Below are 12,919 nucleotides of genomic sequence, written 5' to 3' on the forward strand. Positions count from 1 at the left end.
TCATTGTGTATCCTGCAATGACCTCAAATTTGGAATTCTCCTGTCAGTCTTCCAAGTGTTAGGATTGCGGGTATTGGACACTAAGCCTGGAAAAGCACCACTTGAGATATCTCATGAATCATTTAGGCTCTGCATTGTGAACTTTGACCAGTACTGGTTGATTCATTATTCTTTCTACTTGTACAGAAATTAAGAAAACCTGAGGAAAGCAATGGCGTTGATCTTCTGGCAGATGAAAACTTCCTAATGGTGACACAACTACATTGGGAAGATGATATCATCTGGGATGGGGAGGATGTGAAGCACAAAGGAACAAAACCTCAGCGTGCAAGTTTGGCAGGCTGGCTTCCTTCCAGTATGACTAGGAATGCTATGGCTTACAATGTTCAGCAAGGTGTGTCTCTGTGCTGGCAGTACCTAGCACACAGTCCTCATCTCATTCATCATAACTAATCCTAGTTACTCTCTTTTAGGCTGCTGAGGGATAGTGAAATGCTTTAAATCTCATCCCTGAGTTTAAAAAAGAATGTTCATCAAGGCAATTTATCATTTTATAATTTTTTTTTCTCCACCAGGTTAAAATAAATACAGTGCTTAGCTGGGCAGTTAGTGGCAGATGCGTTTGATCCCAGCACTAAGGAGGCAGAGGCAGGTTGATCTCTGAGAGTTTGAGGCCATCCTGGGCTACAGAGAGTTCTAGGATAGCCAGGGCTACATAGAGAAACCTTCCACCAAAAAGCCAACCACAAACCAACCAAACAAAACCAACCCTCCACCAATCCACATACACACTTGAGTGGGTGCACGTGCGTTTGCACACAGACACAGACACAAACACAGACACAGACACACACAATGTGCTTAACAGAATGAAAACTGTCAGAAAGGAAATTTCTGATATTCCAAAGATTATATTAACTTTTTGATGTTTTGTTTTCTGTGTATATATGCTTAGTTACTTGATTGATGTTGAGACAAGGTCTTGCTTTTTACCTGAAGCTGACTTGGAGCTCACTGTGTAGCCCGGGCTGTCCTTACCCTCACCATCTTTCGTATTCAAGCTTCCAAGTACTACAATTACGGGAGTTTGTTGCCACTCCTGGTGTGAGTCAGTGTTATAATGCTGTTTTGTTGTTTTGTTTTTATTTGTTCTTGATAGGGTTGCTATATAGACCAAGCTGACCTGGAACTCAGAGATCCATCCTGTCTCCTGAGTGGTAGTGTTTTTGGAGACAGGGTCTTGCCTATCTTGTATCCCAGGTTAGCATCAGATTTGCCGGAGTCTTTCTATCGCAGCCTCACAAATGCTGGGATTACACATGTAAGCCACCACATCCCACCATATATATTGTGGGTTTTTCTCTTCCTTTGTTGTTGTTGTTTTTGAGATAGTTTCTCACTGTGTATTCCTGGCTGTCCTGGAACCTTTTATGTATAGAATAGGCGGGGCAGAAACTTAGAGAGATCTACCTGCCACTGCCTCCCTAGTGCTGGGATGAAAGGTGTGTGACACTATGTTTTGTTGATTTTCTCTTAACATAATTTTATATGTAAGTATTCAAATTCATATATATAAATGGTAGTGACATGGGAAACTTTTATTATTTATGAAAATTTAGAAGAAAAATGTTTTAAATATCTCTATATTAGCTATGTCAGAGCTGTCGGTCAGACATGAAAGCACTTTTAAACAAGTCTTTGGTCATCTCTAAATTTTTCTTGGTGATCTTGCTAACCCTTTGACCAACACTGAGGTCAGAGGGCCATATTAAAATGTTGCCTTGATTCTTTGGATTTCTGAGACAGGATTTCACTCTGTATCCCTTGCTGGCCTAGTACTTGCCATGCATGTACTTCAGGCTTACCTTGAACTGAAAGTAATCCTTCTATTTTAGACTCTTGAATACATGTGCTAACAATAAATTCCACAAAACATTTAAAATGTAAAGAAAACAAGATTTGAAACATGATATTTGATATTCCATTTCTAAAAATGAAAAATGTAGAACTGTGTAAGCAAAACTCTGACTAAAAATATTCTAAAACATTTACAATGGTTCCTGTAGGTTCTTCAGTTTTCTTTTTATCATTCTGTTTTCCCCACACTTTCTCAGTTACCCTGGATTTACCCAGTTAAAATTCAGACCACACACCACCACCAAACCATTAAATTTTTTTTTGTGACAGTCTTACAATATTGTAGCTCAGTCTGTTCTGGAACTCACTCTCTACCTCTTGAGTGCTGGGATTATGCATCTTTTTTTTCTTTTTCTTTTCTTTTTTTTTTTTGAGACAGGATTTCTCTCCATATTCCTGGCTGTCTTTAAACTCTATAGAAAAAGCTGACCTTGAACTCAGAGATTCACTGTCTTTCCCTTCCAAATGCTGGGATTAAAGGTGTGTGATATCACCACCTACCCAAAATGCCTTAAATTTTAAAATTATATGAAAAGATGTTTCTCTTCAGTTCTAGTTAAATACTTTATGGGTTGCATAGTTTCTTGAGACAAAGTCTCTCTGTACATTGCTGGCTGCCTTCCCCCTGTCTCTGTTTCTCAAGTTCTAGGATTAAATGAGAATGCTACCGCACCCAAGTAAATTACATAGTATTTTTACTTTTTTTCTTTTTGATTTTATGAGACAGGGTTTCTTTGTGTAGGTATGGCTATCCTGGAACTAACTCTGTAGACCACACACTGCCACCCAACCATGTATTATATATATATATATATATTTTTTTTTTTTTTGAGATAGTATTACTGTATGTAACTCAGGCTGTCCTGGAACTCTACCTCTTGATTATACATACATACTACCACAGCCAACTCAAAAAATGCTGTACTTTCCAGGACTATTCCACAGAGAAACCCTGTCTCGAAAAACAAAACAAAACCCATAATTTCGTTTTGGTTTTTTTTTGAGACAGGATTTCTTTCTATATCCCTGGCTGTCTTTATAGTTTGTAGAAAAAGCTGGCCTTGAACTCAGAGATTTACTGCCTCTGCTTCCCAAATGCTGGGATTAAAGGTGTGTGCCACCACCCCCTACCTAAAAATGCCTTAAATTTTAAAATTGTATGAAAAGCTGTTGCTCTTCAGTTCTAGTTAAATACTTTATGGGTTGCATAGTTTCTTGAGACAAAGTCTCTCTGTACATTGCTGGCTGCCTTCCCCCTGTCTCTGTTTCTCAAGTTCTAGGATTAAATGAGAATGCTACCGCACCCAAGTAAATTACATAGTATTTTTACTTTTTTCTTTTTGATTTTATGAGACAGGGTTTCTTTGTGTAGGTATGGCTATCCTGGAACTCACTCTGTAGACCAGGCTGGCCTCTAACTCACAGAGATCTACCTGTCTTTGCTTCCCAGGATAATGGGATAATAGGCATGAACCACTGCATCTGCATTTTTACTTTCTCTCTTTCTCTGTGTTTGAGACAAAGTCTTGCTGCGAATCACTTGCTGGCCTCCCTCTGTCCCTGCTTCCCAAACTGTAGGATTAGAGGAGAGGGCTTCCACACCCAAGTCAAGTACATACTATTATTGATAACAAGATCTTGATGTGTAGCCAGTCACCCCTCAAGTTCACAATCATTGTCTCAGTCTCCTGAGTGCATAGTATTTGTGTTTTACGCATAATGTTCTTAGAAATGCATTTTCCTTAGTTACCAATAATTGCTTTATTTGCTAATATAGTTTAAAGTCAGTATTTATCACCATAATTTTTTATTATTTCATTTATTTTTATTTTTGTGCATTGGAGTTTTGCCTGCATGTGTGTCTGTGTGAGGGTGTCAGATCCCCTGAATCCGGAGTAAGCATTGTATGCTACCATGTGGGTGTTGGAAATTGAACCTCGGTCCTCTGGAATAGTAGCTTGTGCTATTAACTGCTGAGCCATCTCTCTAGCCTCTCACCATAATTATTTGGCTAGTCCCATAGTAAGAAGGCTGTTTAAGTTTTAACTATTATAACACTATTGTAATGGACATTTTGTCAGCAATGGTTTCTGTCTGGTGAGATATACATGAACTCTAGTAGATTCCTTTTGAATGTTATATGAATAACTGCACTAATTAGTTCTTTTTCTTTGTTTGATAGGATCATGACTGAAAGGAGCATTAGTGTTTTGTTTGTTAACTGTTCTGTCTGTCAACTGTTTTGTCTTCTTGTTTTGGCCAGGTTTTGCAGCCACATTGGATGATGATAAACCTTGGTACTCCATTTTCCCCATTGATAATGAAGATCTGGTTTATGGACGTTGGGAGGACAATATCATTTGGGATGCTCAGGCCATGCCTAGGATTTTGGAGCCTCCTGTCTTGACACTTGATCCCAATGATGAGAACTTGATTTTAGGTATGTTGGTGGCAGAAGCCAATGTTCTCTTATCTTTGACATCATACTAAATTAATGTCAAAGGGCAAGAGGAAATAAAAATGTTAGAGAAGGCAAAAACTAGGAACTGTTAGGCGATGATTTTTAAAAAGCAGAGTTGTAGCTGTCAGTGTCTAGTGTTTGAGTATTGTTTAGGAAAAACCCATACAGAAATGTTGACAGTTATATCTTTTAAGACATCATCAGGCATAGTTGGGCAGTGGTGGCAAACACCTAAAATCCCAGCACTTGGGAGGAGGAGGCAGGTGGATCCCTGAATTTGAGGCCAGCCTGGTCTACATAGTGAGTTCCAGGACAGCCAGGACTTCACAGATGAACTGTCTCAAAACCAACCAACCAAACAAAAGACATTAGACATCTAATTTAGCTGAAACAAATTAGCAAGTGAAAGTAGTCTGGAAGTGAAGTGAGAGATCTACTTAGAAACTCCAAAAAATCAGTGGGAAAGGTGAATTTTAGCTGGACCTGGTAGCATGGATCCCAGTTACTTAGGAGGCCATGGCAAGAAGACTCTAAGTTCAAGGCTACAGAGTGTTCTAGGGCAGCTTTGGCAACATAGTAAGATTCTGTTTAAAACTAATGCAAAAAGATGTCAAGAGGGCTGGAGATACAGCTCAGTTGTAGAGTCCTTGCCTAGCCTGTGTAATAACTTACTATTATAATCCTTAGTATTCCACTGAGGGGTGGGGAGGAGGGGCTAGGAAGAAGGGAGGAAGAAGAGAAGGAAAGAAAGAAAATGAGCCTTTAGGGATAGCAAGGAAGAGGAGGAAAGAAAATCAGCTTTTAGGGATAGTAATTGCAAAGTCATTTCTTGTTATATCCTCAGAGATCCCTGATGAGAAGGAAGAAGCTACTTCTGATTCCCCTTCCAAGGAGAATAAGAAAGAATCATCTCTGAAGAAGAGTCGAATTCTCTTAGGAAAAACAGGAGTCATCAAGGAAGAGCCACAGCAGGTTGGTGAAAAGAAAAGGACTTGGTGTGTAGAAGAACAAAGAAAGGTATTAGGAAAGGGTAGTCTGATGATGCTTATTTGATCTGCCATTAGAACATGTCTCAGCCAGAAGTGAAAGATCCATGGAATCTCTCCAATGATGAGTATTACTATCCCAAGCAGCAAGGTCTTCGAGGGACTTTTGGAGGGAATATCATCCAGGTACAAATAGCTGCTTTGTTTGATGGAGGATATGGGTAGATATTGCCTGGGAAAGAGATAGTATTTGCTTTTAACTCTTCTGCTTCCTGTTTAGCACTCGATTCCAGCTGTAGAATTACGACAGCCCTTCTTTCCCACCCACATGGGACCGATCAAACTCCGGCAGTTCCATCGCCCACCTCTAAAAAAGTACTCCTTTGGGGCACTATCTCAGCCAGGACCACACTCAGTCCAGCCTTTGCTGAAGCACATCAAAAAGAAGGCAAAGGTATAATTGACTCCTGGTTACAAGAAAAGGTCTATAAGATAAATGGGGTGCAAATTGGGGGGACCATACTGGATATTAGATTATATTAGGGAATTGTTTGTTTTCTCAGAGGTGATACAGTTTTATTTTGGTTATTCAGAAAAATGTCCTTATTCTTAGATACATATGGTTGTACTGAAGGCTAACTTGTTGCAGCTTTTAAAACTGGTTTACTAAAATCTGTAGAAAATTTACAGATAAGTAGGGAAAATGTTTAAGTAGTGAGATAAAAGATATTCAGAGTAATAGTCTTTCAATTTTAGTGATATGTTTGAAAGTTTTCCCAATGAAATTGAAAAAAATGATATGCAAAGAATGTTTTGGTTTTGTCTCAGGTTGGATGATAACAATGTGTGTAGTGTATCTTCCTGTGGGAAATAGTCTGTATTGTCTTCATTCTGGACAGATGAGAGAACAAGAGAGGCAAGCCTCAGGTGGTGGAGAGATGTTTTTTATGCGCACACCTCAGGATCTCACAGGCAAAGATGGAGACCTCATTCTTGCAGAATACAGTGAGGAAAATGGACCATTAATGATGCAAGTTGGCATGGCAACCAAGATTAAAAACTACTATAAACGAGTGAGACTGTACTCAAATAATTTATTATTATTATTATTTTTGTTGGTGTATGTTTTAAAAAATACTCAATTTTTTTTAAAAAATTTCATGTGCATGAGTGTTTTGCCTCACAAATGTATGTTTGTGCACTACATATGTGTGTCTGGTGTCTTTGGAGTCCAGAAGAGTGTGTCAGGTCCCCTGGAACTGGAATTGTGGATGGCAATAAGCCATCACATGAGTGCTGAGATCGAAACCTGGGTCGTCTGTAAGAACAACAAGTGTTCTTAACCATGGAGCCATCTCTCCAAGCCCTGAAATTTTTGTTATCAATATAACTAAATAGGTTTGTGGTGATAATCTGTGACCATGTATTTTTCCCTGCACATTTCTTGGGAGAACGGAGTGGTATCTCTTGTTAATAGCAAATGTTACCCTCTTGGAATATTATATCTATGTTTATTAGTTTTATTCTGTGAGTCTAACTGAGTTCGCTATGTTTCTCCTAGAAACCTGGAAAAGATCCTGGAGCCCCAGACTGCAAATATGGAGAAACTGTTTATTGCCACACATCTCCTTTCCTGGGCTCTCTTCATCCTGGCCAGTTACTGCAGGTGACAATTCTTTCTTGTCTTTATTTTGTCCTAAAGAAATTCACAGATGAGGAGCAAGTTTGCCCCCAGAAGAAACAATTTTGTTTGATTGAAATACTGTTCATGTATTAGGTATAAGGTAGTGTGATCCACTGGGAGTGATGGTGGGTGTGGTGGTGTACACCATTAATCTCAGCCCTTGAGAGGCAGAATTTGAGACCAGTGTGGTCTACCTATTGAGTTCCTGGTTATCCAGGGCTGTGTAGTAAGACCCTACCTCAGAAAAGGGGAGGGGTCTGGAGAGGTGACTCAGCAGTTAAGAACACTGGCTTCTCTTCCAGAGTACTGAGTTTGATTACCCAGCACCTACACAGCAGCTCAGAACATCTTTAAGTCTAGTTTCGGGAGATCCGAACCTTCTTCTAGTCTCCTTGGTGCACAGACATGGATGAAGGCAAAACACCCATACACATTTAAAAAATTTAAAAAACGAATTAAAAATAAATGCTTACTATAATCCAGTAGACATAAAGTGCAGGAGGATCATAGATTCAAGGTCATCCATGGCTGTAGCAAGTTTGAAGGTAGTCTGGTATATAGGAGACTTTGTCTCAAAAACAAAACCAGCAAAAGAGAAAGATTAGTATAATTTTAAAATGAAAACAAAGTTTTTTCTTTAAAATAATTCTCTGTGTTATTTTTATATTTTTAGTCTAAATGTAGAATACTGACATTTTTACAGTTTGATTTGTGGGGGTTTGTGTGTGAATGTGTGTGTCAGTGTTTGTGTGTGTGTCTGTGTGTGGCTTTTTAGAGCTAGGATCTTACTCTACAGCATAGGTTGGCCTGCAATTTACCCAGTAGCCTGGAATGGCCTCAAGCTCTGAGGCAACCCTCAGCCTTATGAGTGCTTAGATTGCAACTATGGGCTACTAGAAAACAGCTTTTGGAAGTACACACTGGCCAGGGTGGTGATGGTGGCAGTGATGGCACACTCCTTTAACTCCAGCACTCAGGAGGCAAAAGTGAGCCCATCTCTGAGTTCCAGGCCAGCCTGGCTGGTCTACAGAGTGAGTTCCTGGATAACCAGGGCTGCTGTGGGTGGTGCCTGCTTGTAATTCCAGTACTAGGAGGTCACAGGCAAGAGGACACAGGTTTGAATGGAGCCTCACCTATAGAGCAAGAACATGTCTCAGAAATGAGAAAAACAAAGCAGAAAGAACACCAGGAATGAATGTAGGTTATGAGTGTTTTAAATTCTTTGTGTGGCATTAGTATGTTTGATGTCGCTCAGTGGTAGAGCGCCCTGGGTTGGTGTCTACCACTGCTACAAGTGGTACGTTTTGATGATAATTAGTTGTGGCCGTTGGGAATACTGAGCCCTACTTGAATGTTAGAGTCTCTTGGCTGGGTAAAGTGCTACTCTTTGTGCTTTCTTCTGAAGGTTATAGTGGGGTCCTTTGGTAATAGCTTTGAAAAAGAATTATGGAGGTCCACAAATGACATGGGATTGCCTAACTCCAGAACTGCCTAAGTTTCCCCCTAACCCCCGTTTCATTTCTCATGCTAATCTTTTCCTTTTTATCTCTTTCTTTTTTGAGACAGGGACTTACTCTGTAGTCTAGAAGAGGCTGTGAACTTGGCATATAGAGAAGTCTGACCTTGAATTTGTACCAATCCTCAGTCTCCCAAGTGATAGGATTACAAGTGTGATAGGATTTAGTGTGTGGCAGTGTCCACAGCAACCTTAGTAAAGCATTCCTTTATTCTTACATCTTATTTATTTATTTCACTGTTACTATTGCTAGCTCATGTGTGCTGCAAAGTTCCTTTTTTAATCATTTCCTTCTAGGTTTGTGGGGGCAGGTAGTACTGGAGGATTAAACCTGGAGCCTTGTGTATGCAAAGCAATTGATCTACTACAGAGTCACACCCTTAGCCCCTCTCAGCAGATTCTGATTATTGTTGGCTTGCCTGTTACTGTACTTTTCTTTGAGGTTTCTTGTGGTTGGTTTTTAACCAGCCCATTTCCTTCAGTGACAACTTTTATAGTTTCGTTTCTTTTTTTACACTGTGCGTAGTGTGTATGAGTGTGTGTGCGTGTGTCTGTGAGTGATGGACATTGGGGGACAACTTGCAGGAGTCTGTCATGTGGTTCTTCCATGTGGGTCTTGAGGATTAAACTCAGATTTAGGTTTGGGGGCTGTCTCAGTGCTGTTACCTGCTGAGACTTCTTGATGGTTCTGATGGCTCTTTTTATTTTATTTTATTTTTTTGTCTTTCCTTTGAGATGAGAGTCTTAACAGGCACAGTGGCACACACCTATAATACTAGTACTCAGGGAGGCAAAGCAAGTGAATCTCTGTGCATTCAAGACCACCCTGATCTACAAAGCTAGTACAGGACAAGGCTACACGTAGAAACTGTTTTCAAAAAATAAAAGAAGAAGAAGAGGAAGAGGTAGCAGGGGAGGAGGAAGAGAAGGATGGGATGGAAGTCTTATGAGCAGAAGTTTGTCTGGAACTCATGATGCAGTTTCCAATATTTCCCAAGTGCTGGGATTATAGGTGTGTACCACCACCACCATGCTCAACTTATTTTTGTATTGTGTGTGTGTGTGTATGTGTGTGTGTGTGTGTACATGTGCATGCAGAGGTCAGCTGGATCTTTCCCTTTTGTGGTTCTTCAAAATATCACACAAGTGGCCCTGATAGTCTTTGAGGGATTTGTAAACTTCTGTCTAAAACTTGAGAAGCCATGTCCCCATCATCTTCACTGTTCTCAGCATTATCTTAAGAGTTTCCATAGAACAGCTGCTTAGACTGAGCGCTCAGGAGCTTTCCCAGTCCAATGTTCCAAACTCCTTTTACAATCCTCCAAAAAAACACATAGTCAGGTATGTCACAGCCATAGCTTATGATCCTGGTGCCTGTTTCTGTCTTAAGATTTCTGTTGCTGTGATACAGTACCATGACATACCAGGATTTACATGGTGCAAAGAGAGAATTGACTCATGCAAGCTGTCCACTTGGCTTATACTCTGTTAACATACATGTGCTCTCTTGTGTACATGTACACACATATAGACAATGTAAATAAATGAAAAATGTAATTAAAATTGGAAGATTACTTACTATCCTGTGTAATTCTATTTATAATGAATGTTTAGAATTTAATTTCCCAGTCAAAGGCAGAGGCAGGTTGATCTCTGAGTTGGAGGCCAGTCTAGTCTACAGAGCTAGTTCCAAGATAGCCAGGACTATACCCAGAATCTTTGTCTCAAAACCACCCCACCAAAAAAAAAAAGAACTTAAAATTTCTACCAATGTAAATGTCTTCCTTTTTAGTGTTCATTATTAAGATTTTTAAAAACTCTTTTTGTTTTAAATTCTGTATTGTTTTGTCTGTGTGATGGCATCGAATCCCCTGGAACTGGAGTTATAGGAAATTGTGAGCTGCCGTGTGGGTGTTGGGAATTGAACTTGGGTCCTCTGGAAAATCAAGTGCTCTTAACCACTGAGCCTTTCCTCCAACACTCAATATTAGGATTTTAAAAGAATTTACTTTTAAGCTGTGGCGTGGTGATCACAAATTAAATCTCAGGTGGATCTCTGAGTTTGAGGCCAGCCTGGTCTACAGAGTAAGTGCCAGGACAGCCAGGGCTGTTACACAGAGAAATCTGTTTCAAAAAAAAAAATATTATTTGGGTCTGTACACATATGAGTTCACCTGTGGAGACAGAAGAGGATGTGTCTGATTCCTTGTATCTAAAATTATGGGTATTTGTGAGCTGTCAGATATGGGTGATAAGATTAGAACTCCAGGCCTCAGAATAGAGCAGCACTCGCTTTTAATTGCTTAGCCCTCTTTCTACCTCTCTTAGGATTTTTTGGTGGTGGGAGATGCCTCTCTTGATTCAAAGCCTATCTAGCTTCTACTTTTATTTCAAATATTTCTGTATAACTGCACTTCTGTGTTTTGTTTGTTGTGTCCTCTTAGCATACATACTTTGCTTCATTGCTTTTTTTTTAATTAATTAACTAATGTATAAGAAAATCTCCTGAAGCCAGGTATGATGGTAGCATGCCTGTAATCCTAATAATCAGCAGTCTGAGTGATACAGACTTGTTTTTGAGCCTCTCTGGGCTTCAATGAGATTATATTCTTAAAAATTATTTTGTCATCACCTCTTATGTTTGCAAGTATGGTGGGGTAGGAGAATATCACCATGATAATTATGAAGCTCTTGAAAAGTACACCTATGGAATATAACTATTTTATTATGTGTCCTGCATTTTGCAGCTAAGAAAACTTAGGCTCAGAAACTTTGCCTTGTGTGACATCATACAGTGACTGGCGAAGCCTGTTTCTTCTGAATCTAAACACTTTGTTTGTACCAGGAATTCTCTCATATAGCCCACGTTGTCTCACACTTGCTATGTAACCATCATGGATGACCGTGAACTCCTGATCCTCTTGCAAGTGCTGGGATTATGGATATGTGTTATAACACCTTTCCTCTAGTACTATTAGATTAATTTGTGTGTGTGTGTATATATATGTGTTGACTGCATGTGTGGAAGTTAGAGCCAGATGTCAATGTTGGTTGTCTTCCTGTATTACTCTCTACCTTATTTTTTGTGAAGGCATCATCTCTCATAGATCCCAGAGTTCACAGTTCTTCCTAGGCTAGCAGGTTCATAGGATCTTCTTGTCTCCACCGTTCTTCTTCCTTCTACCACTAGGATAATAGGCTTATGCCTCTGTTCTCAGCTTTTTTATGTCATTGCTGGGGATGTAAACTCATGTTCTCATACTTGTACATCAAGCGCTTGACACACTGAACCATCTCTCAGCTACATTTCATTTTTCTTCTTTGTGGGAGGGGTTTTCTCATGCAACCAGGGTGGTCTCAAATTTACTTTGTAGTCAAAGATGGCTTTGAGGCCTAATCTTCCTGGTTTTCTTAGCAAAGTTGGTCATTTCAGAATATACCACTATGCCTACCTTTGACTCTTTTTTTTTTTTTGAGAGACAGTCTCCTGCCATAGCTCAGGCTGGCCTGGAACTTACTATCTAGCCCAGGATGGCCTTGATCCTCCTGTCTCCCCCATTCTGAATGCTGGATTTCGAGCATACATTTTCATTCCTGGCTGTATTGTTAAAGTTTTTTTTTTTCTTTTTGTCTGTTAGATTCTAAAAGACAGTGGGTAGAAAAATTAAAAAATTATCTTGTTTTTTATATTCCATATAATTTGCTTATTTTATTGCATAGACTTTATCAAAGATATAGAATGAAGTAAATTCTTTCTTTTTTCAATAGATGCCTGAATTTTCTAGAGCTTCTTTGTAAATGACTTTTGTGGTTTGCTTTCATTAGGCATTTGAGAACAACCTTTTTCGTGCTCCAATTTATCTTCATAAGATGCCAGAAACTGACTTCCTGATCATTCGAACAAGGCAGGGCTACTATATTCGAGAACTAGTGGATATTTTTGTGGTGGGCCAGCAGTGTCCCTTGTTTGAAGTTCCTGGTCCTAACTCCAAAAGGGCCAATACACACATCCGAGACTTTCTGCAGGTAAGGTTAGAATTGTTCTAAGATGCTCATCCTAATAGAAAGATGAAAACACATCTGAGCTTAGTTTGGGGAAGGGACCCTGGTGAGGACTTTTATCCTTTATCTAGTAATGTATTTGGCTCATTGGACAGGTTTTTATTTACCGCCTCTTTTGGAAGAGTAAAGATAGGCCACGGAGGATCCGGATGGAAGATATAAAGAAAGCCTTTCCGTCGCATTCAGAAAGCAGCATCCGGAAGAGGCTAAAGCTCTGTGCTGACTTCAAACGTACAGGTCATCAGTGTGACTACTTGTCTTCTCTGATGCGCTCATAATCCCAAAGTATTACG

The 12,919-nt window shown here is 39.6% G+C and overlaps 1 protein-coding gene across 1 annotated transcript in view; it reads left to right on the forward strand.

Moving 5' to 3' along the window:
* Positions 1-12,919, forward strand: part of LOC110543016 (transcription initiation factor TFIID subunit 1) — a 63,770-nt gene that overhangs the window by 9,268 nt on the left and 41,583 nt on the right. Inside the window, exons 8-16 of the mRNA XM_060375292.1 lie at positions 187-394; positions 4,181-4,357; positions 5,223-5,350; positions 5,443-5,550; positions 5,645-5,818; positions 6,264-6,437; positions 6,926-7,030; positions 12,390-12,590; positions 12,722-12,863. Coding sequence (XP_060231275.1) covers positions 187-394; positions 4,181-4,357; positions 5,223-5,350; positions 5,443-5,550; positions 5,645-5,818; positions 6,264-6,437; positions 6,926-7,030; positions 12,390-12,590; positions 12,722-12,863 — 1,417 coding nt within the window. The remainder of the gene's footprint in view (positions 1-186; positions 395-4,180; positions 4,358-5,222; positions 5,351-5,442; positions 5,551-5,644; positions 5,819-6,263; positions 6,438-6,925; positions 7,031-12,389; positions 12,591-12,721; positions 12,864-12,919) is intronic.

The sequence above is a fragment of the Meriones unguiculatus genome, chromosome X, assembly GCF_030254825.1.
Source record: "Meriones unguiculatus strain TT.TT164.6M chromosome X, Bangor_MerUng_6.1, whole genome shotgun sequence".
NCBI lineage: Eukaryota > Metazoa > Chordata > Mammalia > Rodentia > Muridae > Meriones > Meriones unguiculatus.